At 51.7% G+C, this 26959-nt stretch overlaps 2 protein-coding genes across 2 annotated transcripts; one reads left to right on the top strand and one right to left on the bottom strand.

The window, feature by feature from the left end:
* Positions 1–21042: 21042 nt before the first annotated feature.
* Positions 21043–21988, top strand: LOC118022506. Its single transcript, XM_035023240.1, has one exon. It carries the CDS (start codon positions 21179–21181, stop codon positions 21986–21988), a length of 810 nt encoding a protein of 269 aa, XP_034879131.1. The 5' UTR covers positions 21043–21178.
* Positions 21989–23058: 1070 nt separating this feature from the next.
* On the bottom strand, positions 23059–25858 carry HAND2 (heart and neural crest derivatives expressed 2). The gene is made up of 2 exons (XM_035023183.1): positions 25304–25858; positions 23059–23938 (listed from the first exon to the last, which is right to left on the bottom strand). Exons 1-2 carry the CDS (start codon positions 25856–25858, stop codon positions 23840–23842), a joined length of 654 nt encoding a protein of 217 aa, XP_034879074.1. The 3' UTR covers positions 23059–23839.
* Between the last annotated feature and the right edge of the window lie 1101 nt (positions 25859–26959).

Genomic DNA, 26959 nt, shown 5'->3' with positions numbered 1-26959 from the left:
GGCAGAAACAAACTGTGAGGCCAAGTTGCTAGCTTGAGGTCACAAAACCAGTAAGTCCAGAAGTCAGGACCCAACCCAGGTGTACCTGGCCAAGAAATGCACAAAGTACTTGCCTCTGACAGGGAGGTCAAGTGGGATCTTAGAGACCTAATTCTCCAGGAGTCCAGGATCTGTCCAAACTCCTGATGGATGTTGGGGGGTGGGGTTGGTCATCCTTAGCAAAGGAGAAACTTATCTTAAACCTACTGCTGGTGAGGAAGTAGGGGCAGTCTTCTTAAGTAGGCCAGGAGTGCCTCCCATTTTCTGCCAACCGTAAGCACTAATAGTCTAGTTGTCTCCTATAACTGCCTTCCAGCCCCATACAACTACAAACCCTGGAGCTCAGAGCCCACCTGCATGTACTTCTTCACCTGGCACAGAGTGGATACTGAAGAAGCAGCTATGGACTTGGTCAGTGGTGCAATCCCCTGGCTCATGGCTATCATGCTGAATCCAAGCTGTCCTGGTTTCCTCATTTGGATCCATTTCTTTTTGGTCTTGGCTTAAAAAATCAGTCTGGTCATTAATAACTGTAGTAAGAGCACTCTGGCTCAAGTCACCTGGGGTGGCCTGGAGCCCAGAGGCTCCCCTGCGGTACTGGGTGGCAGGCACTGGTGCCCCTCTGTATGGATGGGGGAGGGCCTCCACCTGACATACCCACACCTCCCAGGGCTTTTCTCACCTCACTCCCTGCCGCCACCTCCAGCTGTCCCTACCCACCACCAGTGGGTAGAGCCCGGCCAGACACCAAACCCACTTGAATGTGCCCTTCCCAGGCAAAAACCCCCAGAGATTCTGAAGAAGGGAATTGGGTTCGAGAAACCAGTGGAGAAGCCCGGTGGAGACAAATAAGCTTAAGCTTCAGTTGTTGGAAATTCAGGCAGAATTCCAAACACCCTTCCAATTTTGTATACAAGTATTTTCCTTTTTCTTTCCCTCTCTTCCTACAGTTTCCTGGTTTTTTTTTTTTAATATCTCTCTTCAGTTTATTATTATTATTTATTTATTTTTTTTAGAGTTTCCAGACTGCCAGTGTCTCTGAGAGGAGAGGAGATTCTATACCTGAGTCATGCCATTCTGGTCAGAGGAGGGAACACCAAGTTCAATTCAAATTGGCAACCTAATCCTAGTCCATGGTCAGTCTCTTCCAGTTGGTGTTCCTAAAGTCCAGTGTGGTGCCACTGGCCATAAGCCGCAGCAGAAACCATGGCAGAATATGCTAGAGGAGAAATACATGAATGCAGTACAGCTTTCTTAACTTGATTTGTACTTGTCTGCCGTCTGCCTTGTTTGTCACCACTGAGCTAGAGAATCAATAGTTGTAAAATAAAACCAGGGGGAGGAGGCAGAGAGACTTAACTAGTTGGCACTTAGGAAAGGGCGCCTGGGTGGCTCAGTTGGTTAAGCGACTGCCTTCGGCTCAGGTCATGATCCTGGAGTCCCGGGATCGAGTCCCGCATCGGGCTCCCTGCTTAGCAGGGAGTCTGCTTCTCCCTCTGACCTGTCTCATGTGCTCTCTCTCTCTCAAATAAATAAATAAAATCTTTAAAAAAAAAAAAAGAAAGGAAATCACCATAGTCTCTCCCTCTCCCACCACAATGACTATAAAGTGAATTAATATACCCTGATAGTTCTTTTTTTTTTTTTTAATCCTATTCAGTGACCACTCATTTAGCTGCCTCCAGGTTTGGAAGAGTGCTCCAGGGGCAATTAAGGTCCAGAGGTCTTAGATTAACTGAAATTCAGGAAATGTACCTGATACCCCAGAAATTACCTTCCATGCCCAAAGTGAACAGAGAGCTCAACAGGAATGAATATAGCTTTAGGGACTCTTTAAAACAATTTGTCCTGAATACCCACCTGGAATCTGTGTCCTATGCAGCAACTGACCAAAAGAGAAAAACGTGGTTATCTGGCTCCCTAATCCTCCTTGGTCAGGCCCAACATCAGGAGAGTAAAGAAGAAGGAAAATGGGGAAGTAAGTAGACATGGAGAGGATCTAGGCTAGGACTGTGTCTGTGTAAGAGAGGAAACAGAAAAGTTTCCCTAAGCAACTTCCAAACCACAGGCCTGTGCACTCTCCTTCCTTGCTTTCTGACTGCCTGTTCTGTCTCACCCCTCCTACCTTCTGCAAATGCCTCAAATCCAAAATCTAAGGCATTTTCTCAAGAGTGTGAGCAAGCAGTCACCAGAAGCCTCTCTGTAGATGAAAAGTCCGTGATACCAAGAAGCAAATACTGAACCAGTGCTGAGAGGTGGGTGCGCCAGTAAGAATGTTTGGGTGGTGGAGCCCCTAGGGTTTCACTGCCAAAAGTTGAACCATGGGTTTCCAGAGCCCACACTCAGTCCTCCCCCAGGTTAGGGGTAGGTGGTCTCTTTTGCTCCCTGGACAAACTCTGGTCCTGACAAGTGGAGAAAGGTCTGAGGTGTCACTTGGAAGTTAGGAACCAAGGTAATTCCTTTCTTGGTCTCCACGGGCTTCAAAGCCCCAGACTGAAGGGGAGTGCTTTGGGCTCAGTTTAGATGTTATTGGCAAGAACAGAAACTCAGGCCCAGTGAATCTGGGTTTAAGTCTTCTCAACCCTGGTGTGATGGGGCAAGAAAAGTGACTGCGAGGGACATATGTGTGACAGACTCTGGACTCCTCTGGTTGAGTAAGAGATTCCTGCTAACTTGGACTTTATCATGAACATTTTGGAGGAATAGGTATAGAGGTGCTACAGCTTAAAATGGTGTTCAAAGCTTCAATTCTTTAGAACTGGATTTTCCATCACTTAAATCATTCCCTGGGAATGTATATTAAAGGCTCATGGAAGACAGCTCTTCTCCCTCTTCAAGGTCAACAAGAGACCTAGCCCAGGCTGCAGGACCTCTCATCACTTCATCAACTCTCAGGACATTGCTAGAAGCAAGAGCCTGGTAGTAAGGAAGCCTGGAGTTTGTTTGGATACACAGATCTATGGCTCTGGCCAGGTCCTCCCCCTCTCTACACCTGTTTCCTTGAAGGCACACATCGTTTGGAAATACTCCTCTTATGGTTTGTGAAGATTAAACATTATACAGCCTATAAAATGCTTGACAGTTAATAGGCTCTCATTAAAAGTAGTGCTTTCTCCCACGTTCTGGAAGTAGGGGCGGGCAGATTTTATTACTTCTCTTTATTTAAAAAAACATTTTTTTTTTAATTAAGTAAGCTCTATACCCAAGGTGGGGCTTGAACTCACTACCCCAAGATCAGGAGTCAACATACTGTATGGACTGAGACAGCCAGTCGCCCCTACCCCTCTTTTCTTGGTGGAAGAACTGAGGGGAGAGGTCCTGGAAGAGTAGCAGAGGACCACCCTTAACCTCCCTGACGTCTCAGATTAAGCCCCATGGCCACAGGGCCTCAGTCCTGCTGTGTGTCAGACTCCTAGTCCCTTCCCCCCCTCTTCCCAGTGTCTTCCAGGAGCCCAGGCCCAAGCCTAGGTGAGCGCCAGGACTGCGGTGCCTAGTGCACCAAATGGAGCCCAGTCTGCTCTAACTGGACTCTGAAAATCTCTTGTAGTGGTTGTAGTTCCCAGCGCAAGAGACTAAGTTCATTTGACAGCCAAAGGGCAAGCAACTCTTGGTGCAAAGAGTGGTGGCTTCCCCAGGCCAGCCTTGCTGCTTTGTCCTCTCCCGAGTATTCATTACACCGACTGGGAACAGGAGTCTAATTTAATTTCCCCCACCCCCACCCCACGCCCAGATTTATGGAGCAACCCGGGATTTTCAGAGCTGCTGCAAGGCTGCCCGATGGGGTGGGGGTGGGGGGAGCACTACGATTTACTGTCTCAGAATCCCTTAATGCCCAAATGCTACCTGTTGGGCCTGGCGCTCCAGAACCGAGGGCCAGGAGGTGGTGCTTTTTATGCGGGACAGGCCTTACTCCTTGCTTAAGGCCAACGGACAGGCCTTGTTCTTTAAAAAAACCGTCAATCTAGCCTCACACAATTACCAGAAGCCAGAACAGTCCCCAAATCTCCAGCCACCCCCCAAAACCGCCCCCACCACACCTGAGGGCCTCTAACCAGTGGCCACCCCCAGCACCACCTTACTAGGGTTTAGAAGTAGATCCCAGAGAGATGAGAAGAAGCCAACTACCCCACAAGATGAGAGAGTAATATTCATTCCCATCACCGGGAGAAGGTGGATGATCTGCAGCGGTGGCGGGAGGGCTGGCTTGCTGCATGGAAGTATTTAGCAGGTTCAGTGCTATTACCGTCTAACAGGGTGTGAAAAGTAATATGAATGTGAAATAGTGTGGGAAAATGGAGAGGTTCCAAAGCAGGCAGCGAGGCTCCTTCGCCGTCTGGCCTGAACTCCCGAGTCCCTGCTGCCTCATGCGCGGCGCCAGGAGGCGCTGCTACTGGCCTGGGACCACTGAGAGAACTTGTGGGGCAGGAATTAAAGACCGAACGAGGGGGGGGGGGCGGGGTGCAGAGAGACTACTACGGAAGGGGTGGGGGTGTTGGGGGTCAAGATGGCAGCATAGAGGAGAAACCCCAGTAAGTAAAGCCTTGAGGGCTCTCCGTTCCTCGCCGCCGAGGTCGACACTAGGCAGCTTCTTGGAACTTCACCACCTCTCTCCTAAACGTACGGAGAAGACTGACTTTTTACTTGTTACTAATTTTATGAAACAACCTATCAATCGGCTGAGTAAAGCTGACAAGAGGTATGTGAGGGCTTTCTGCAGGAGGTGGGAGCGGAGGTGAAATGGCAAGGTCCTAGTTGATGGAAATTTCTCCAATCGATTCAGAACGCACAAACCCAACAAGCCTCGCCACACTAGGTCCTGAAGACAAGGACTCCTCCTCGTGGTCCGACAATAATCCCCCCACCCTGGCACATGGAGGGGTTCAGACTTTTCTACCTTCCAGGCCTCAGCCCTCCCTAATTGCAGGACGCCCAAACCACAGACCGGCAAATGGGGGAGACAGACCACAGGCCCCGTCCCCGCGCTAGGTTGGTGCCCAAGCGACTTGTCCTGGGGCGATGGCAGCGCGCTCCAGGAAGACACTAGAGAAGACAGGGGTGTCCCCTGTACAGCGTCGAACTACCTCTCAACCCACACTCCAACCCCACCCCCACCCCCTCCACCCCCGGAGCCGGGCTCTGGGCCGTCGCCAGGTGTCTGTCCTCCAGACTCGAACCCTCTCTGCGACCACCAAGCAATGACTGCACGCAGGGCCCGGCTGGCTGGAGTAGCACTCGCGGCCCGGGAGGCCGAGGTGTAAATGCCTCCCTTTGGGATAGGTGCCACTGCACGTGGGCGCACTGTCAGTTTGGAAACGCTTCAGTCTCACATTTTCTGCGTTCAGGGCCTTGGTGCCGGAGAGATAGCCGGCCTCGCTCTCGAGAAGGTTTCCCTAGACCAGACCGTTTCGGAGCAGTTGGGTGACGGTGTAGTTGGCTGCAGATGGTACCAGATTTGGAACAGACCCCTGGGATATTCTAATTCCCCAGTACTAAGGCGTATTCAAGAACTGGTGGCCGCTGTCACCCTGGTTTTCTCATGGAAATCAATCGACGTGCTAATAAATCGAAGTTCCAGGATCTGATTTTGAGAGGGGCGCTAATGAAAGAGGAGGGTAGGTAGGGGTGTGTGTGTGTGCGTGCGTGTGTGCGTGTGTGTGTGAGCGCGCAGGGACTGACAGAAGCAAACGCTCACGCGGCGGGAGGGTGGGGAAACACCAGGACGCGGGGGCCTCGTCCGCCCGCTAAAGCCTTCGCAAGTCTCCAACTCAGGCTTCCGTCTTCGAGGCCTGAAGCGCACGACTCGGGCCCGCGTCCCTCCTCCCGGGAGCGGGAAGGACAGAATGCGCTGCTCGAGGTGGAGTCGTCGCCCGCGGCTCCAGCACATCGGCCCCCGGCCTCCTCCGAGGGCGCCGGCAGTGCGACCTGAGCTCGCACCTCCTCCCCCGGGCTCCGCGCGCCCCAGCCCTGCGCCTCGGGCCTGGCGGCGGCCGGCCTAATCGCCTTTCTTGCCTCCCTTCCCCCGTGAGCTCACTTCCTCCCCGCGCGGCTCCCTTGCGTCAACAGGGACGGGCTCCTGGGCCGGCCGAAGCCGCCGGGCGCACGGGACTCCGGCCGCCGCGCCTTCTCCGCGCGCCTGGACTTTTCTTGGGGCGACGGCCGTGGGCTGAGAGAAATCCTACTAGCAGGAAAGGAGAGGTCGAAACCTCTGCGAAGACAGGAAATGGCTTCATTCGTGGCCAAACTTAGAGCGCGGGCAGGAGCGCAGAGAGAGCGAGGCCTGGCCGGGGGGATCCACTGTGATACCCTCTTGACTCGGGCCCAGCAGCCCGCGTCTCGCTGCTTTCTTTTTTTTTTTCTCCCCCGCCCCTTGTCCCCTTGTTTCTCCTTTAGTTTTCACATGTGTTAAAAAATTCATATGCAGACACGTTTAAAAAGCAATTTCGCATTTTAAAGTCGGCAGCAGCAGAGGGAGAATTACAAATAGGATTGGATTTAATTAGCTGGTAATTCTCCTCTCATGCCCCCATAATTAAACAGAGATTCTAGAGCTGCTTCAGGGCTCACAAGTGATTATTACAAGCATATTTTACATTTACATTAAAGTCCTGTCCCCGGGGTGTAATCCAAGATCTGGCTCCATTTATTCGAATTTCGAACCTGAGCGCTGAAGCCAGAACATTGCTCCCCAGCTATGTTGTGGGGCGGCTTGTGGGGGCTGTTGTTTAGTTTCTTGGCTGATTTTTAATTTTGTTCAGTTCTCTTTCCGGGACGTAAGGAAAGATAAACGAAGGCTGGGAGAGCCTCCAACCTCAGGTCCCACCGACAACTCATGACAAAAGAATTAAACAAAACAAAACAAACAAAAACCCACCCCTTTTAGAAGCGTGAAATTGTGCAAAGCTCAGAGCCACCTTGGTTTTTCCCCACCACACACAGAGGGGGCACATCCAGCCCAAGTACGATCTTCAGCCCCGACAGCGGACCGGATCCGGTCACCCTACAGGTGGTCTCTGTTTCCCTATAGAGATCCGGAAGCCCCGTTTCGTGACTATTCAATCTCTCTACTCCCACGATCTCTTTCCCCCCATTTCATCTTCTTCTGTCACGGTGATGTACCAACCTTCCTCCCTCAACGATTCCCTGTGAATCGTCGCTAGTTCCCTAGCTGAGCCACAGCCTCTGTCCAGGGACGCAGCCCTCCCCGAATTCCAGAAAGGCACATGAAGAAGGCCTGGAACAGCGGTCTCCCAGGTACAGCGTAGAACTACCACCCCCCCCACACACCCCAACCCAACCCTTGCGCGCTCACCTTGGGACTCCGCGGTGCTAGCTGTCCCCCACCCCGCCGCCACCGCCTGACAGTTTCCAGGCTCCAAGCGAAGCGCATGTCCGTGTTGTCACCAGATCCACGAAGGCTTTTGATGAGAGCTGCTTCCCTTTTGAAAACACCATTCCCTTTCCCCAAGAGAGAAGAATCTATTCTTCTGGACTGGTTTAAATACACACATACGAAAAGTATCTGTGTTGTGAAAACATCAGCCTTTAATAATTGTCTTGGAGTCGAGTAAAGACTTTCAGGAAATGATGGAGATAGGCCCGCTCAAGTAACCCATCCCCCAGATTGTCATTTCTCTGGCTACCTCTTCTCTTGCCTGGCCCTCTACATCATTTTTTCTTTTCTTAAAAACTGTTCTTACTGTGACCTCCTTCTTATTTATGTTTTTATCTTAAACAAGATATCCCTGGAAATAACTACCTAACCAGAGGAGAGGAACTCACCACTCCCAGTGTCACTAATTAGTGGCACATGCTGGCTAGGTACCAGGAGCATCTTTGAGCCTGAGTCTTCTCATCTGGAAAAAAATGGTTAGAACAGGTAAGCTCTAAAGGCGTATTTCCAGTCTTAAATTCAATACTTTTAAGAAAAAAAAAAAAAAACTTTTCTTCTTACTTCTGAACGATGTGTGTGTGTGTGTGTGTTTCCAGTAAATGTTCTGTCCAAGATGCAGATGAAGAGGACATTTTAGACTTCTAACAGTGCCCTCTTTGGCTGGTTCCTCCCAACCCAGCCTTTCTCTCTGGGCATGGAAAGAGAACACCAGGTATAGGTCTCCAGAACCCAGCCACCATCCAAGTCCACTTATGGTCACATGATTCATTAGGAACTTTAATCCTCACCTGACCTGGCCAATTCAAGCACCGCCAGGGAAACCCCATAAAACCAGCCAAGAGGCTGGCCAACATATGCACGCACTAATTAGAGTTATTGTGGGCCTTTGGCTTCCAGTCTAATGAAAAGCTCCAGGGCTTCAGGGGGCAGAGGGTTTGGGGTCCTTTTCACCAACCAATGCCCTTTGGTCCTACAAGGGCATCAGCTGAACACAGTGGGTGATCTGAAAGCTAACACCCTGCAAGCTAACCACAGCCACTAAGACTGAAAGCTGGCAGTGGGTCCCTAAGAGGGACAGGCAAGAATCTGTTCAAAGGAGATAAAGGGAATCAGCAGTGAGCTTTTCTTGTTATCACTGCATCTAGTTTTATTATGAGAGAGAGGAAGGAGAAGCCCAAAGTGAAATAAGAGAAATTTTTAGCATTTATACACTTAGCAACCCTCTCCCTGAACACACACACACACACACACACACACACACGGGGGGGGGTGCTGGGGAGAGAGTAATGACTACAATTTATTTAAAAAAAAAAAAGCTGAAGATACTTCCAACCCCATTTACAAGGATAAGGCGTAGTGAGGAGAAGCATGTGGGCTTGAGCCAATTTAGCAACCACAATTCTGGCCAGGTACCAGGAAGTCACAGAACACCCTAGATAGAACTGGTTTCATCCCCGGCAGGGGGCCGTGTGCCTGGTACTTTTCCTACAAGGGGTGTTCTCTTCTCCATCCACATCTGACTCCTCCATAGCGGATGGTCAAGGTCAGTCACTGCCAGCCAGCAAGACCTTTGAGCCTCTCTGAGAACCACACTGCTATAACTGAAGGTGCACCCTGCTCTGTATAGGGAGCAATCAACTATGGCTTTATCTTCATCTCTCACTGAATTGTAAAGGACAAAATATCTAAGGTCTCTCAAGTCTACATATGCTTACTTATTATACTGCCAAACTTATCTGTTGTTTTTTAATACATGTGCATGTCCCAATCCCTTTCCCCGTTATTTATAACCCATTCAAGATATCTGCAGGCTAGAACATGGCACAACCTCCCTTATAGTAGGAGGAAATTTGTTACTTATTTGATGCTAACAGGGTAGTCCTTTCTAATTTGTGTTCCAATGTGTTTGCCTAAAAAAATGAGGAGCCACATCCCCACAACTCTAGAATGTTATAACCTCACTCTTTCTGCTTGCTTTTCTCCCTTCCCTTCTTCCCTGTTTCTTTATTCTTTGGACTCAGCCACAGAGGAAAAACAACCCAGTTTGGAGCTTTAGAAATCATTTGTTCTGCATGTGCCCCATCTTCTCTTTCCCAGATACTTTTAATTACAGTCAGGAGGCATCTTACACCCTGGCCAGATTGTATTTGGTGAGAGCCTCTTTTAAAATTCTTCAAAGCTTCCAGGGATCTCCCCCCACTGCCAAGCCCTCCAGACCAGCAAAATGGATACAAATGGAGTAACTTGCATCATTCTAGATCCATAGAGATTATATTCCTATTTGCTTTTCTATGCATTAGGAAGCTCGAGAAGGATGTTCAAGAAATGAACAATGGGAGAAGCACCTGGACAGATACTGAAAGAGACTATTCACATGTACATTTTGTAGATTTTTGAACCATGAGAATTACTGCCTATTTAATCTGATCAGGATATATATGAGAGATGCTAGATGCTAACTATATTTAAGAGATAACATCACACATTAGGAAGGAGGATCTAAAGGAGATCTAGAAAAAACACACAATAAACTTTGTTTTGCTTAATTGGTCATAAGGTAGAACTATGACTAGAAAATAATATTTTATGCAGATTTATGCAGAAGTATAAAACTTTAGGTGAGACAAAATGCACACTACTCCTCTCTTCAAATATTTCTCTCCTATTCCCAGATGTGAATTTATGTCAGTTTAAAGCTATTTGCTACTCTAGTTAAGTCAGGTTTTACTGGGAACACAGACTTGCAGGACTGGATGAGCCCTCTGTCCTAAGTACAAAGGTTAAGCGAGAACACAACTGTAAAAGGACTGATGTTTCCTAATAGACACTTGAAAATGGACAATTTTCCTCCTTTGTATGAGGAGGACAAGATCCTTCCCTAGAAATGGCTGCCCCTTGGTGGCTCCCCCTCCAAGCATATCCTTTCACTCCTCTGAGGGTGGGCTAAACACTTTGCCCTAGGATGTCTGCCCTTTCCCTAAGCTTTAACCAGGTGCAAAAGTTTTTATTAGGCAAATTCTACTCAGGAAACAATGTTTTAAGCCTAAATCAAAAAAAGGAGGGTATAAATTCCTTTAGTGATGTTAACACAATCAACCCAATCCCGTCCTCCCCCCCCCCACCCCGGTCATTAGATGGCCCTTGAATGCTAAAAAGACTTGGAAGTTCAAACTGCTGTGCCCTTTAAAAAATAAGCAAACAAACAACTCCACCCTACTGGGGGATGCTGCTCATCAGCTAACACTAGTGTTTACATCTCCTGCAGTTTTTCCTGTTGCATAGTCCCTGCTAGTAAACAACCTAAACCGATCTCATGGCAAAGGTCAAATTGCAAGATTACAGGAACTTTTAAAAAACTTTTATTTAGGGGCACCTGGGTGGTTCAGTCGGTTGAGTGTCTGCCTTTGGCTCCGGTCATGATCCCAGAGTCCTGGGATCAAGCCCCGCATCGGGCTCCCTACTTGGTGGGAAGCCTGCTTCTCCCTCTCCCTCTCCCCACCCACCCCCGGCCTGGTTGTGCTCTCTCTCACTCTCTCAATCTCTCTCTCAAATAAATAAATAAAATCTTAAAAAAAAAAAACCCTTTTATTTAAAGGTATGCTCTAGGGGCACCTGGGTGGCTCAGTCATTAAGTGTCTGCCTTCCGCTCAGGTCATGATCCTGGGGTCCTGGGATCGAGCCCCGTGTCAGGCTCCCTGCTCCGCAGGAAGCCTGCTTCTCCCTCTCCCACTCCCTCTGCTTGCATTCCCTCTCTTGCTGTGTGTGTGTCTCTCTCTCTCTCTGTCAAATAAATAAATAAATAAATAAAATCTTTAAAGAAAAATAAATGTATGGTATATAGAAAACCACATGGGGAATAATCTCAGTTCTACCCACTTGTGTTAAATCCTCCCCAAACACAAAATCAGATCACCTTTTCCCACGAAAACAGGTGGTTAACTATGTGATTTCCAAAGAGGTACTCGTATATTGGAAATTAGGAGAGATTTCAGAGGATGGATCAGGATAGAGAATTGATCAATGTTTGTGAAACCCCAAAAGGTGGCATTTGGGGAACTGGGGTGGCAGGAAGGAAAAGAAAGGGAGTTGAAAGAGCCCTTGGTTTCCCCAGCTGTTTGCAGAAGTTGAAACATATGGTGCCAGGGTTTTCCAAAGATGACAAGGGATAGAAAATAAAATTATTTTTTCCCCTAAGGCATGCCTTTCCCCCCAAATAAAGATACATCTTCAGGCTGGAGGCATTTTTTTCCTTCCAGAGGGAATGAGCAGAGGTCACTTAGAACCAATTCTCATCATTTCGTGAAAATAACAGTAATTATGGAAGCAACAGAAGTCAAGGTGTTCATGCTAAAAAACTTCAAGATCAGGCCTGGCCGGGAGTGGGGATATCCAAACCGGTTCTTCATATTTCACGTTTTATAGACAGAATTTTCCCTAAAGGATATACTTTCATTAGGTCATAAATGCACCAACAGAGGAGAGAGTAAGAGGGGCGCGTGTGTGTGTGTGCGCGCGCGCGCGCGCGCGCGCGCTCACGCGCGCATCTGGCACGGGGGCGCGGGCGTGTGAGTCCGGCTACGATGAGAGGTAGGGTCCAGGGGCGGAGGTGTGTGACACCCCGAGGACAGAGTTCAGGGACGGTGACTTGAGACCAAACTCGGAGAGGCTTCCTAGGGCTTCTGCTCAGCCTTTTTAGTTCTTACATTTCCTTTGGGTTCCACCGAAGCGTCTAATTGTCCCATGTCCAAGTACTTACTTGCCTAAAGGCCACAAGAAGGGGGATGAGGGAGAGAAACGTGTTTTTTCAAAAGTGGGTTAAAGATTTAACTCGGGAAAAACTTTTAGTTGGGGCCTCAGTACCTGAGCCTAGACGGCAGGGAAAGGGGTTGTCTGAAGACTTTCGCTTCTCGCTGGACCCCATTCCTGGACTGGAGAAGTTTACCTCTCTCAACACCAAGGGATGCGACTTAGTGCTCTCAAGGGCGAATGCTCACCACGTCTGGGCTCCCTGTTGCCGCCAAGAGAGAAGGCTGTAGACAGGGAATCGCCCTCTCTCAGCTAGATAAGCCACGCTGGCTTCTTTCAGAGCATTTCTTAAAAGTGAGTCGGAGTTATGCAACCAGCATAATTAGCCTCTATCGAGTCCTGAAGAATATTTAAATCCACAGCACTGATTTCACACCTAGAAGTCGGTAGCAGTTTCGAAATTATTGTAAAACACCGCCCGGATGATATATTGTCTGTCTAGGCCAGATTAGCAAGACACGCGCGCATACTCTATGTTTAAATCACACCCTGAAAATGCGGAGATGTTTGGATAGGGATTTACACGTGACAGAGGAAAAACTGGAACGATCCATTATTTCTCTTTTTTGATTACCTGTTTCTAAAGAAAGCACTGGCATCAAGGACGACTTAGGTAATGTGAACTAAAAGGCACGCAGGTCGCCCAATCCCAATTCGTAGTTCAAGGAAAACTGCCTTTAACTGACACCGTGTATATTCCTCTGCTCCTCGCGAGCTGCCCCCAAGAGTATTTATTCCTAGGTAGGGCTGGAAACAAAACAACTAACCCGGTCTGCGGCGTAAGAGCGCACTCCGAGATGGACTGCCGGAGAGAGGCATTTTGACCCCGATGGAAATTAGTCATATTGACAGACGCCCGGGGAAGGTAAATTACCCAGAGCGCTGACGTTACGCAGAAGCGCGCCCTGTTGCGACTCCGCCGCGGCGCCCAGGGGCCAGAGGCTCCCAGTTGGATTCCCCAGATTACGACAAAGCCCCGCTTTGCTTCTCTGGGCCTGGGATTTCAGCGTGAAGGCACGGAGAGAGCGGTGAAAAGGTGCTGGAGAGGAACAGGGCAAAACCAAAAAAAGTAGTGGGAAAGAGAAGTGCTTGCACCATAGCGCAGGCGAGCTGTGGAACCCAGAAGAAAACGAGTAAAATCCACAGGGGAGGGAGTGAAGGAGGAGGCGGGGGTGGGGGTGGGGGAAGAGGACCGCGCGGCTCAGGGCTCCCAGGTCCGCCACTTGGGAGGTCCCGGCCCCAATGCAGGCCGGGCCAAATGTCCCCCCGGGAGGCTCGCCGCTCGGGCGGGGTCACAATTACACCTCGGCTCCAGGCGAGGACTTAAAAACCAAGTGGCGGGGGCTGCAGTCTGGAAGCAAGGCCCTGCGGCCATCAGAGGGGGGCCGGGCCAGTGCGCAGGAACTTTTTACAAGGCGTTATGGGTACAAGGGGGGGAAAAATCAAAATAAACCACTTTCATCCAGCGTGGGCCGTGAAAATAGAAGCTGACTTATAAAGGGGGCGAGCGGGAGTTTTGAAATTTAGTGTGTGTTTTGCTTTTATATAAAGAGTTTTGTGGTTTTACCTGATAACCTAGGGGGAACTGTGGGGGAAATAACTGCTAGATTTTTTTTTTTTTTCCGGAATTGGGCTGTAATAGGAATTCACAGGTTTCTCCCAAATCAGCTTGTGTCCCAGGACTGCAAACAACCGCATACATCCATATAGATCATTACAAACTGGGGACAAAAATAGTTGCGTGACCCGATTATTGTTGACGTAAAGTGGGATCCAGTGGTCCCACCTTTTTAAAAAAGTGAGTCTTGAAAACTGAGTCTGCAGAGGAGGCGGAATGGAAAGCGTCAAATAGTGTAACATCTCATTTTACCAGAGACTGGACTGGAAGGCTTCTCAAGAGTAACCGGCTCAGGGCGCAAAGACCAGGCGAAATTCGCCCGGCCGCTGCAGTGAGGGCGTCCAGCCAAGCCCGGGCTCTGGCCCTTGGCTCAAAGAAAGGGACCCGACAGCCGGCCCCCTCCAGGGCAGGGCAGGGCTGGGGGTGGGGGGAGGCGGCTACCTCCTCCTGGACTTGGGCCTCACGTCTGCGGTATTTTTAGCTTTTCTCTCTGTTCCCTAGAGGCTCTTTTGTAAGCCGAATGGAGGCTCTCCAAACTGCCCTCACTGGGAGGGGGTGTGGGAGTAGGTGGAGGCGACTGCACGGGGATTTTGAAAGAAAAAAAATTACTTACGTTTAAATTAAACCAAAACTCTCTAGGTTTTTGTCCTTACTGCCTTTTCTCTCTTTCGCTCCCCCCGCACCCCCGCCCCGGCCCAAGTCCGTGGGAACGCAAGTTCCATAATTAAGTGGACTATGGGGGTAAGGATGGCTGGGATCTAGATGTTCGAGCAGAATCAGAGTGTCGTGCGCCTTCCTTTCTGCCTTTCAATCCCGCTCTCCCGGCCACTACTGCTCCCCCGGAGCCGGCCTAGGAACCCTCTGGAAAGGGAAGGGAGGAGGGGAGGAATCTCCGTTGCCTTCGAGGAAGCAGGGACACGCGGCATTTATTTTTTAAATAAAGGTTTAAAGTAAGTCCAAATGTTTTTGCAACGGAGTTTCGCACCCAGTGTGTGCCCAGAGATGCGAAACTCGGGTCCCAGACTCACAAATGGACGGATGTTTATTGCATAGAAAGCCGGGTCTCGCTGAGCCCCCTCTCACCTTGGAGATGCCTTAGCCTAGCTTCCCAGCTGAGGCCGCAGCCGGAACTTTCCCCATCCTGCTTCTCCCCATCCTGGACCAGGCTGGACCCCTGCTGGCTCCCATGGCTCGCCTTCACCCCACTTCCCGATCCCCGCAGACAGCCCCCGCCCACCCCCACCCCACCCCCTTCTCAGGCTCGGCGCTGCCCCTCGAAATTGCCCAGGCTGGCGGGATGGCGCTCGGGTCTGGAAAACTAGGGAGGCAAGCGGGAGCCAAGCGTCGGTGCTCTCTGCTTCCGCCTTAGGTTCAATTCAGCCCCCCCACAACCCCGCCCCACCGGGAGTGTTGGGCCTTGCGGTCCACCCCAGCTGCCTGGGGTGCTCCACGATGCCCCCACATCCCGGACGCCGTGCCTCTACCCACCGGATTGCCTTCGGGGCCCCTCGGTGCTGTGTCGACGCCGCAGCGCTGTGGGTCGCGCGAACAGGAACCGCCAGGCAGCCGGGTAGCCCAGTGTGTCGAAGATGCTCAGAGGAGGAGGAAGTGCAGAGAAAAAAGAAGAGGAAGGAAAGGGGGGTGGGGACCTGACATACACACAAGCACGCAAAACCAACTTTGGTGATGGACTTTTTCAGTTTCACACGGAGCGACCTGTAGTATCTGGAGAAGGTTTTTGAAGACATTTAGGAGGGAGGGTGAGTTTTCTGCTGAGAAACTCAATCTGCCATACAGTAGCGGCCCCATCTGGGATCTGTCACTGCTGACAGCACCACAGGGCACAGACGTGATCTTCTGCACAGCCTGCACTCCCCGAAATACCCTCCTTAATCAAAGGATGTCTGCGCGCCGGAGCTCAGCTGACCGCGCCGGGAGCAGAACGGCCAGCGAATTCCACCCCCCCCCTCCGCACGCCCCCTCCCCACGGACACAGCCGTGGCCCCTCTCCTCTAACCAGCACATTAATTAAAAGCGGAAAAGAGAGGCTGATGTCATTGCTCTCAGAAGATCATAAACGTAAAGCGTCATCCTGTGAGAATCCCTGAAAATGACTTTAATGAATAATTTCAGAGACAGTTATGGCTTTGGATAATTACTGAGCAAGAATATGAAAACCAGATTTGCAAAGCGAAGGCGATGGTCAGGCGGCCTGGCGGCCACTTTCTCACATTAAAACCGCACCGCCTTTTCTTCACCGCCAAATTCTAGTTACAGACTTTGGATGCATTTTCTTCCTTAAAAGTAAAAGCAACAAACACGCATTTTTCTTTTCCTGCGTTTCTGCCTTATCCTAAAGACAAAACTGTCAGCTCAAAGCAACAACAGCCCATTTTAAATAGAAGTCAATCATGCACTGGCTTCAGTGGCCATTGGCTTCCATCTTTTCAGGAAGAAGGTATTAACGGCCACTTTGATTTAGAATGATGTCTCTTTGGCTTCTTCTGGAGGCAATGTACCTAATAAAGGTTGAAAACTCTTTCCGCCCCCTAAGTAAGAAACTGTTTGTTTTTAAATCCTTTCAGCTGGTGAAGCAGCAAACAAGTGAAGAGTGAATGTCTCCACTTCTTACAGAAAAATCTGCAGGTCTCCCTGACTCTAGTTCTTGTTCTCCATGATGATTTGGTTCTACAATAAGGAAAGATATTTTGAAATACTCCATGTGGTCACAGGGAAGCATCAGGTGGGGTCTGGCTGTTCATAATTAGTTGTTCATTAAATATATTATTTGAGAAAACTGGCTTATTGGGGAAGAGATGGCTGAGTACCCGATCTTTTACATGAACGGCTTAGCTGCTTGCAAGCCTATCTCCTTTGCTTGGAAATATAAACTGGGATTCTCTGGGAATGTGGCCCATATGGATTCATTCCATCTGATTCGAGTAGAAATTCATTTATGCTATATGCACAAAAGTATTGATAAAAAGTAATGTTTGCCTACATTGTTTTGAGCAATGCAGGTTTTTGTTGTTGTTACTTTTGAGTCTGTATCATTCGGGAAATTGCCTATTTGCCTGAGTAGACTCCATCATTAAGGAAGATCATGGAGAAGCCACTTACCAGCACTGTGGGAAACTACACTGTGCAGCTATTACCTGCCCCTCCCCCCTAAAAGCACAGTTAGGCCCCTCCTTCTCCAGTCATCAGATTCACTGTCTAAAGCCTTCTCTATTCCTAGCCCCCAAGCCCTCTCCACCACCCCAGCTCAATCTTTCTTTCCCCTTTTGCTGGGGATAAGGGTGGGTAAAAGAGGGAGTCCAGCTCTCTCAAATGTGACATTTTCACTGACTTAGGAGGAAATGGTCCTCATCCGTTCTAGATTATGTGAAGACACTTTGGAATTTGGAGTTTCGAGTTGCCTCAAAGAATCAAAGAGGGGTGAACATTTGGAAAATTTTCTCCACTGGATTTCCTGTTTATTTTTGATATCCCGGGCCCCCCAAATAGACCTTCTTGTCACTACATTCAAATCATGGGCCATGAATTCTTTGCCCTCTACCTAAGTTCACTGTAAACACTGGCTTGAGCTTTGCAACCTGTGTGGAAGTAAATAGCTTTTTCCGAGTTTGTTTTGAGTCCTTGCATTGCCCAATTAAATCGAGGTGTAGGACTGATTCATGGGATGGTCAGTTCTCTCCCTGTAGAGACTTTAAATAAGGCAGGCCTTGCCCTACCTCTCCCCCATCCTTGATGAAGCCATCCTCACCCCTAGGATCCAGTGTTTCACAGCGGTGGTTGACAGAGTGCCAAGAATGTGGAATCAGCTGCAGTGGGTGTGTGTGGCCTCAGGCAGTGGTTCCTAAATCCTGGGGTGGGGGAGGGGAGAGCTTTTGGAAATTGAAGATTTCTTTTCTCCTACCTGACCTGCTGAATCAGGATTTCTCCTAAAGGTGGGGTGAAATGAGGGCTGAATTTATAATTTTATCAAGTTCTTCAGAGATTTTGGATAACCAGTGTGGTAAGCTCCAACCTAAAGTGTTCTGGAGTTGGATTCATCCCAGAGGTCAGGACAGTGCCCCAGGACGCCAAAGTCGGAGGTCTGGAGTGTTCTCCTCCTGTCGAGGAATTATACAAATATACCTAGCCTCTTTCTGCGCACTGAGATGTAGTGGGGGACAAACGGATGCCAGTCATTCTTGTTTCAGCCAAGGAGCACTCCCACTGGGGAAAGGGGGAGGGTAGGCAGAAGAAGGTCTAGCGCCTCCGTTCCTTAGATCCATTGGGCTTTAATAACAGGTGCAAAGACAGAGGCTCGGAGAGAGGCCTGTTCTATAATAAGCGTCTGCCGGGCCACCTCATTAGGCAGAAACTCCCACTGTTGAGGCCCCAGGGCTGTGGGGGCCAAGCGGGGGCCAGTGCGGGAAGAGCAGCACTAAGAGCCGCCTCCCTTGCCTCTCGCCTGCACGGGCACCGCGGCAAGGGGCGCAGCTGTTGGTGTAGGAGAGCAGCACCCTGGCGCTGGGCTAGAGGAGCGCCCGCAGGTCAGTCAGGGCCGGCTGTGGGAGGCTTTTCCAGGCTGAATGCACCAGGAGCAGCGAATTGGAAAATTTAAAGTGAGGAGGGGGCCAATAGAAACTTTAAGCGGCCCCGCCTTAACCTCAAACAAGAAAAACAAAAACGTCTTCTGGGTTAAAAATACATATTTAGAAAGTTCCTGTGCGCAAGCAGGCGGCGCGTTCCAGCTGCCGGCCTGGCCCGGGGAGGACTTGGCCGCGCGGCCGCCGATTACACCCAGCTCGGCCGGGATGGCTCCGAGCCGTCTGCCCTGACGTCAGCGAGGCTCCGGGCCCCGCCGCGGCGAGATAGGCAGCGCGGCCGGGCGCGGGCGCGGCGCTAATCACTCCCAGATGTCCCTAATAGCGGAGATAAAGTCGGACGGAGCGGCCGGGAATAAATTTGTAATCAGGGCTCTACCATCTGATCATCAAAGCGGCCCAAATGCCAGGAGAATTTGAAGGGAATGTGTGTGTAGGGGGGTGGCGTTTAGGGGAGAGGCGGGGGACGCGATCTTCGAAGGAAACTGACTTGGGCAGGGTGGAGCGAGAACAGGGAGAGAAGTCTAACTTCTGTGCGCGTGTAAGTCAGATACGCAGCGCACTTTAACTTCCACTAGCCTGACTGGCCGAAGCCGCTGAGCTGTTAAGGCCAGTTAGAGCCCGGCAGACAGTTGCGGTGCGGAGAGCACTCGCCGGGCAGAAGCTGAATGGCAAAGCTGCGCGCCCAGAGCTGCCCAGCCCCCGTGCGACTGTTTCCTCTCCTGGACTTACCCTCTCTCCCCTCCTCCCCTTTCTAAACAGTTAAAAAATACTTCGTTCTCCCACATCCCCACCCCCTCCCCGCCACCCCGTAGACGTGAACCCTACAGCAAGGCTGAGCTTCCTCAGGAAGGGGGGGTCCCTGGGCCCCGAGCAGGGGTCCTGGGCCCCAGTCTGAGGGCGGCTCCAAGGTCTTTCTCTTCGAGGGATCCGCGGGCTGCGACAGGCCAGGAGTCCAGTGCGTCGCGGAGACTTGTTAGTGCCACCTCCTCAAGCAGGGGTCTGGACCGTAGGAGTTGGGCCGGGTGGAGGGAAAGGGTTCCCTCAGGTCAACAGATCCAGGAAAGACAAGCAGAGCCTAGGGTTCAGGTTCGGCCCTTTACAACGCGTACGCCACAAGCCTCCTTTGCAGATCATCTCAGCTTGGCACCTACCACCAGTTCCTTTTCCAAATCCAGGCGCGTGGGTGGGACTCGCGCGCAGAGAGAACGAAAGGCGGCTGTGGAAGAGAAAATTGCGAGCCGCACGCGCAGCGTTAGACACAGCATTTCTTTAAAGCTACAGGAATAGCCGAGAGGTTTCCCGCGCTTTGCAGACCCGTAGTGCAAATGCAGTTCCGGCTATTGTGGCATCCTCGGACCAATTTATTGTCCCCTGCACGCACACCTCAAGCGCTCGCAACTGGCCCGGGTTCTCTCTGCAAAGCTAAAGTCTCGGAAGTAGCTCACAAGTCTGTCTCCTTCCGCTCCCCGTGGCTTTGATTTTGAGCTCACTCTCACCCTAGGCACCCCTTCCAGCGAAATTGGCGTGCACACAACTCACCCTCCTGCTTCCTTAACAATCCGTGGGATACCAGCTCTGTGATCCTCACAGAGTAGAGGCATAGGCAAGGGGGAAGGGATCGAGGCACCCTCCACCCGCGACTCACGCACACTTGCTACCCTTCCTGGCGCCACCGCTGCCCCCACCTCATCGCGGGGACGACCAGGCCACCTGGTCCTGAGAAGGGCAGCCTAGGCCGGGAGGCCCACCCTTCCTAGGTGCCCGGACCTATTGGTTAGCCCACTCGGATGCTGGAGCTTCCCACCAAGCCTCCAGAGGGTGGGGAGGGATTTGGAAGGCAGGAAGAACCCCAAGTGATCTTGCTGTCTTCTTCTCATAGTTTCGACCTGAAAAAAGCTCTTAAAGCTGCCATTATGTCCCAGCTGGGGGGCGAAAATCCTGGAAAATTGTGACTGGGAGCAAGGAGTGTTCTCAGGTCCCGCTCTGTTGAGCTTTCTAGGTTACTTCCCAAGAAGCTGAGAATGGGTCTGTAGGAACGAACGCACACTCTCTCTCTCTCTCTCTCTCTCTCTCTCTCTCTCTCTCACACACACACACACACACACACACACACACACACACACACACACACAGCGGCCGAACCCTCTCCCCGCCTGTGCTCCAGGGTTATCAGGCGCTCGGCCCGCGCCGCGGTCTGGGGCCGGGCCCTGACAGCCAGATCTACCATCAATTTACCTTCCGCCGCCCCAGCTTCCCATTTAGCTTTTAACGTCAAATCCTGCATTTTTGTCGGCTCCGGCCTGTCTAGAGAGCTTGTGATTTCGCTGCAGGAGTGATTGCTTTTAACAAAATGGCAGCAACCACATTATCCGAGCAATTAAAACAGAGGCCTTTTAGCCGATCCCGCAAGGCAAGAGGTTGGAAACTTTCTTTCTTTCTTTTTCTTTTTCTTTTCTTTTTTTTCTTTTTAAGCACAGAAGAAAGGGCGTTAAAAGAGAAATAAATGTGTAGAAGAGAAAAGCATGGAAGCTCAGAAGAAATGCTGGCCCAGCACACCACTCACTTCCCGGGACTTGACAAGGTGGGGCAGGGATGTTGGGTGGCTGGGAATGTTCGAAAGGTTGGGATGTCCCCGGTGACTGCAGAGACAGATAATCTGGGGATGTCTTGCCACTTAGGGTGCGCATCCAGTTAGGGGTCCAGCCCCTTGGGTGTCAGGTCTGCTGGATGTTTGGCCAGTTGGGATTTCACACAGGTTGGAACGTCGAGATGGTTGAGGTGTCAGGGCTGGTGCTGCTGGGCCAGAGGAAGCAGCTCGGCAGGCAGGAGAGAAGGCGGGCAGCGCCTGGCCCAGGCCAGACAAAGAGGACGAATTTCTGCAGCGCGGGTTTTAAAGCATGTGTAGCAGCAAGTTGCCCCATAGCGATGCTGCTGCCAGGCTCTTCTGGATCTCCTCTGCTGGTGTTTAACAAACCAGAGAAAGGGTTAGACCAGCAAAAGTGCACTAAGGCCCAGATGGTGAAGAAGACCAGCTACCCAAGGCAAGCACAGGCCCACATGCATGATGAAGGTAACTCCTCTTCAATTCCTGGTTTAAAAACCACACCACCTCCACCACCACTCTCCACTATTTCAGTAAACTCTTTTCTTCTACCCCTGGGATATGAAGTCTTTCTCCCGATCAGATTAAAGGCAAGACGCAAAAGGCCGTTGGAGGCAGGAAAGGGAGAGAGCCACTCGGTCAAACCGACAGGAATCTCGAGAGTAATAGAAAATCAGGGCGCGCCTCCCTACGCCCCTCAGTGCTATAAACAAAGGCAAGTGTCTGTAAACACAGCCCGCGCCCACCACGTCGGCCCAGCGCCGCCTGACCCGAGGGGAGAAAGTTCAGATCGCTTTGGCCGAGTTGTTCTAACCCCTCGCCCTCGCGTTGTCAGCTGCCCGCAGAAGAAACCCGCAGAGCCACTCGCTCGTCTCTCCCCCAGCGCTTGCGAATTTGCCCGCTGCAGGCGGCAGGCTCAGAGTGGGCACCCGTGAGCCGTAGGAACCCCTGAGATATCAGGGGAGGGTCTGTGCCTGGAGCCGAGGTGCGAACATCACCCTGAAGATGGGTTCCAAGATGGAAACCCTCTGGCAAGTCTCCGTAACACCAGATTTATATACGTGGCGTTTCATGAAACAAACCACTTTTTAATACGTTTCACCTTTCTTCTTCCACCCCCCCCACTCCTACTCTCCCCCCCCTCCCCGGCCTGCCGAGTCCTTTATGGCACTTCAGTTTCTCTGGTTCCTAGAGCAGGGATTCCGGCTCTAGCCAAGACTACGGGCAAAGGAGGCCTCAGGGACTTCCTTTCGGGATGTGCTGGGACTCCAGAAGACCAAACCTCAGACGGGGTGACGTCCCCGGCGGCTGGTACCGGGGGAGGGAGCCGCTTGTTCGGCTGGCCTGGGGCCGGGAAGACTTCAGACACCGCACAGTTAATATTGAGTTCCCTGTAGCTCCTTGTAAATCTAGCCCCCCCCCCCCTTTAAATCCTCGGTCGTGTTCGCGATTTCTTACTTGACGTAAAATTCCTTGTTACCTAATCATGGACTTTTTTCCCCAAAAGCTCTCCCCTCCCCCAAGGCCCCACTCAGATGAGACTCACCCTGATGGAGACTACAAGCAAACAACTCCTCTTTTCCTCTTTTTTCTTTTCCCGGATGAAAGCCCTACATTTTGAATTAAAAACTGTGGACTATTTCCTGCGGCTGCAGTAACTCCTGGGATCCTCCTCCAATCTCCTCCACCTAAAACACGCTCCCCAAACAAAAACCAGTCCCCCACAGAATGGCATCTGGTTGATTTCGGGAAAACAAGAACACCTTTCCACCTTTCCAGCGAACTGCCAAGGCCTTTCTCTGGCCCCAGGTCCTCCTAATACTGACCACTCGGCCTACTCTGGGGCTGCGGTAGGGAGGGCAGGGGAAAGGAGACAGGTCTCTGATAGAGCCCAGGTCCTTTAGCAGGATTTTCACCAAGGTCACCTCCCTGTGAGGGCTGGAGCTCACGGTGAAGACTGATCGGAACTACTGACTCTTTCAAATAAAGTTAGAGGCAATCATGATAATTTAGTTTACTTCTGAATATTTTAAATATTATGAAAACAAGTATAACAGTTTTGTTTTCAAAACTCTTTTGAGGTATCAACCATTAAAAGATTGGTTTTTTTTTTGTAAAAAAAAAACACACAGTGGTTTATTGAATACTTACAACGTTTACACCTTCAATATTAATTAAATTCCACTTAGTTTTAGAGGACGGAAGTGCACAAAACAAGTAGCTGTTGGAAACATCTTCGAATAGGGAATGACCACAGATGATAAGACAGCACTAGATACCGACCCCAACGGAAATGTTAGTGGCCCCGTTTTCTGCTTTGAAATAAAACTTTATAATCCCCAGGAATATTTATATCCAAAGGCCAGGTATTAAAGATACACTTTACATACACACAATTGTCTGCTGTCTTTATCTGGAAGGGGTTGGGTAAGTGGGGAGGGGGCAACGCTGGTGCCTACACAGCCATGAGGGAACATTCACACACAGAGAATCTACGAGACGCTGGGATCCCTTACCACGCAGGAGTGTCCTCTTCATATTAAAATATGGAATGCTTTTCTTCAAATATCCACTTTTTTTTTTTGGGGGGGGGGGGGGGGGGGGATGCCCCCAAAGGGGGGGAAAAGAGAGGGGAGGCAAATTGCACATAAATAAACCGGATGATTCCAACTGCAAGAAGTCCTCAGAGCAGAGCGTGGAGAGCTTGCCCGGAGTCCTGGGTCGGCTTCCGGCTCCTGGGCCCTGGCTCACTCGCGCTCTCCTCCTCCTCCTCCTCCTCCTCCTCCTCACTGCTTGAGCTCCAGGGCCCAGACGTGCTGCGGCCAGCCCGTCCGGCCTTTGGTTTTCTTGTCGTTGCTGCTCACTGTGCTTTTCAAGATTTCGTTCTGGGCAGAGGAGAGGTGAAGGGGAGAAAAGTGGAAAGAGAAATTCAGAAAGGAGACCTGGTTCCATGCGACCCCCGCACTTTTCAGGGGGGAAAGGAGACATGAGAGAACGAGCAAGGGATGAGAGAGTAGGACGGTTTCAAGTCTTCACCTCTTCAGAAAAGCTACAAAGATTTGCGCAGCCCTAGCTACTGCCCAGGCCTCCATGCCCCTGCAACGCTCAACTACCGGATACGCAAACTTATAAACAACCAGCCGTTTCCAAGTCGTTCACGGAGGAGCCGGGGGCCTTTTCTCTGACTCCTGATGTAGGGGCGCGAGCGGGGGTCGGCACTAAATCTGGTTTCCCTGTTTTCAATCGCAATCCCAGGTTTGCACTGTAGGGAAGATGCGGATAAGTTCCCTGTGCCCTGGCCTGGGCTGGTGGGCAAGGGGCTCTCGGGCCCCCAACACGGCAGTGCCTCTCCTCCGAGGCGTCTGAAATCCCTAGTTATTCAGGAGGTCACTCGATTATGCACAGACAAAACGCCACAGGCCCCAAAGAAGAAAAATGAGATAAATGGGATTATTTTCCAGGCCCTTCATGGCAACAGTCCTGCTCTGACCACCACCAACCTATGGGCACTTGGTAGGAACTTAAGAAAACTAATCTTCAGTTATAGTTCCATGTTACTGTTAACAACAATAACAATGACCATATTAGTATTTACTGTTTGTCTTAAAATGCTCACACAAATAAAAAAGAAATACCCATGAAGTACACTAATCTGGGAAGTTACAGTTTAACCTCATCGCCAAAGAGAAACTGGAGGTGCATTTTGAAGTTAAAAGTACTTATTTTATGTTTACCTTTACGTCTTCTGAGCATTGTAATAATAACCACAAAACTCTCTTAAAATCAGTGGTGGCCTGGTTCTCCAGAGGGGGATAGGGATCAATACTGAAATAATTGCTATCTAGCGCTTCTGGGCAATTATTTTAGAAATACCTGAAAGCAAGATAGGACTGGAGGCCAAATGAAGGCTCTAAGAGACATAGAATGATTGCGACAGTACAACGGGAAGATCAATGGGGACCCTGAGTCCGAAAAGAACGCCCGAAATGCCGATAACCTGGAGGGAAGATCACCAGCGCGAAGCATCCCTCTCAACCTCCTCCTCCTCCTTCTGCTGCTGACATCCCCCCCACCCAATCTCCTCAGCTTCTTGGGGAAACCATGCTCTCCATAACCTGGTTTAAACAACCATGGCTTCGGATGCAGCCAAAGAACTAGGGATGTCATTGCTCAGCCCAATTGGAGAGAGTCCGGTAGCACCGTTCCCCTGAACCCCACACCCCCTCTGCCCCCTGCCCTCTGATACTGACCAGCTCCTTCTTCCTCTTCTCTTCTTTCACATCTGTCTTCTTGATCTCCGCCTTGAAGGCCTCCGCCTCGCCGTTCTGGTCGTCCTTGGCCAGCAGGTCCATGAGGTAGGCGATGTAGCTGGTGGCCAGGCGCAGCGTCTTGATCTTGGAGAGTTTGGTGTCGGCGGGCACGTTGGGGATACACTCGCGCAGTTCGGCGAAGGCGCTGTTGATGCTCTGAGTCCTGCGCCGCTCCTTGCGGTTAGCGGTGCCCCGGCGCTTCACCGGGCGCGGCCCCCCTAGGCCCGGGGGCCCGGCGCCTGGCGGCACCCCCCCGTAATGGGAGTGGTCCAGGCCGGCGGCGCCGCTGGCGTACTCAGGGCTGTAGGACAGGGCCATGCTATAGTCGGGGGGCGACATCTCGGGGTGACCGATGAGCCAGCCATGGAAGTAGGGGTTCTCCTCGTGGCTGCAGCGGCTGGCGGCGGCGGCAGCGGCGGCGGCGGCGGCGGCGGCGAACGGATAGCCCTCATGGTGCACCACCGGGTGGTGGGGGAAGCCCCCCACCAGACTCATATCGCCCTCCGCGCCCCTCCACGCGCCCCAGCGTGCGCGTAACCCCGCCGCGCCCTCGGCCGGGGCCCCTGCTTCGGCGCTGGGCGGCCTCCCCAACCCCCCACCCCCCAGCCCTCGGGCGCCCGGGCCCGCCCGGCAGCCGCAGAGGGGGCTGCTGCAGCCCGGGCCCCGGTGCCCCGCCTGGCCCGCCCGGCCCGCCTCAGCAGCCCTGCGGCCGCCGGCTCCCCATAGGGCGCGGCGAGCTGGTCCCGGCACCCTGCGCCCTTGGCCGCCGCCGCCGCCGCCGCCGCCGGCTCCCGCCTTGCTCCCCGGCCCGCGCGCCGACTCCTGCTTCCCGGGCAGCTATGGGGAGGCAGAATCCTCTCGTGCTCATGCAAAGGTGCCGGGGCTCCCGCGAGGCTGCTTGGCGGAGGCGCCGGGCTCCACCGCGGCTGCGATCCTGACACCGAAGCTAACTCGGAGTCCCAGGACGAGTCCGAGCCGCGGTTGGAAGAGCCGGCCCGGCTCTGCAGGGAGGCGGCGGGGTCGACTGCTCACTGTGAAGCTACCTCCATGCGACCCTCCCCTTCCCGCCCCTTCCCCTCCCCCCACCAGCCCGATCTGGGTTCTTGGGCGCTTATTGTTTTAATGAAATTTTTGGTTGTTGTTGTTTTGGTTCTTGAATGTGATTTTAGCAGCGAATAACGTGTCCTCACTCCTCTCGGGCTCCCTCGGAGGGTTTTCAGAGAGGTCTCAGTGCATCCATTTTCTCAGATCCTCTCCTTCTTTCAGGGGAAGGATCTGGGGGCCCTGCAGGCGCCTCGGCGCGCGAAAGCGGCGGCTCGGGTTCTCGGAGGGGTCTGCGCGGCGGCCGAGGGAGCTCCCGGGTGGCGGCGGCGGCGGCGGCGGCGGCGGCGGTTCTCCTGGGCTGGACGCCGTGAGGGGGAGGAAGCGGATTTTCCCAGCAAGATCTCCATGTACAGCTACATCTTTAGGGCTGCTCGGGTTAATATATGTCGTCAGAGGCTCCTCACGCCAATCCCGGGGCGGCAGGGGCGGTGCCTCTCGCTCTCCGCAATAAAACTTTTTGATGTTCTCGTCGCTAATTGTCGAAGTCCTCTT

Source organism: Mirounga leonina, unplaced genomic scaffold, assembly GCF_011800145.1.
Source record: "Mirounga leonina isolate KUSES-001 unplaced genomic scaffold, KU_Mleo_1.0 Mir_176, whole genome shotgun sequence".
NCBI classification, from domain to species: Eukaryota; Metazoa; Chordata; class Mammalia; order Carnivora; family Phocidae; genus Mirounga; species Mirounga leonina.
The sequence above is the reverse complement of the archived record's forward strand: the minus strand, read 5'-3'. Positions and strand labels throughout refer to the sequence as shown.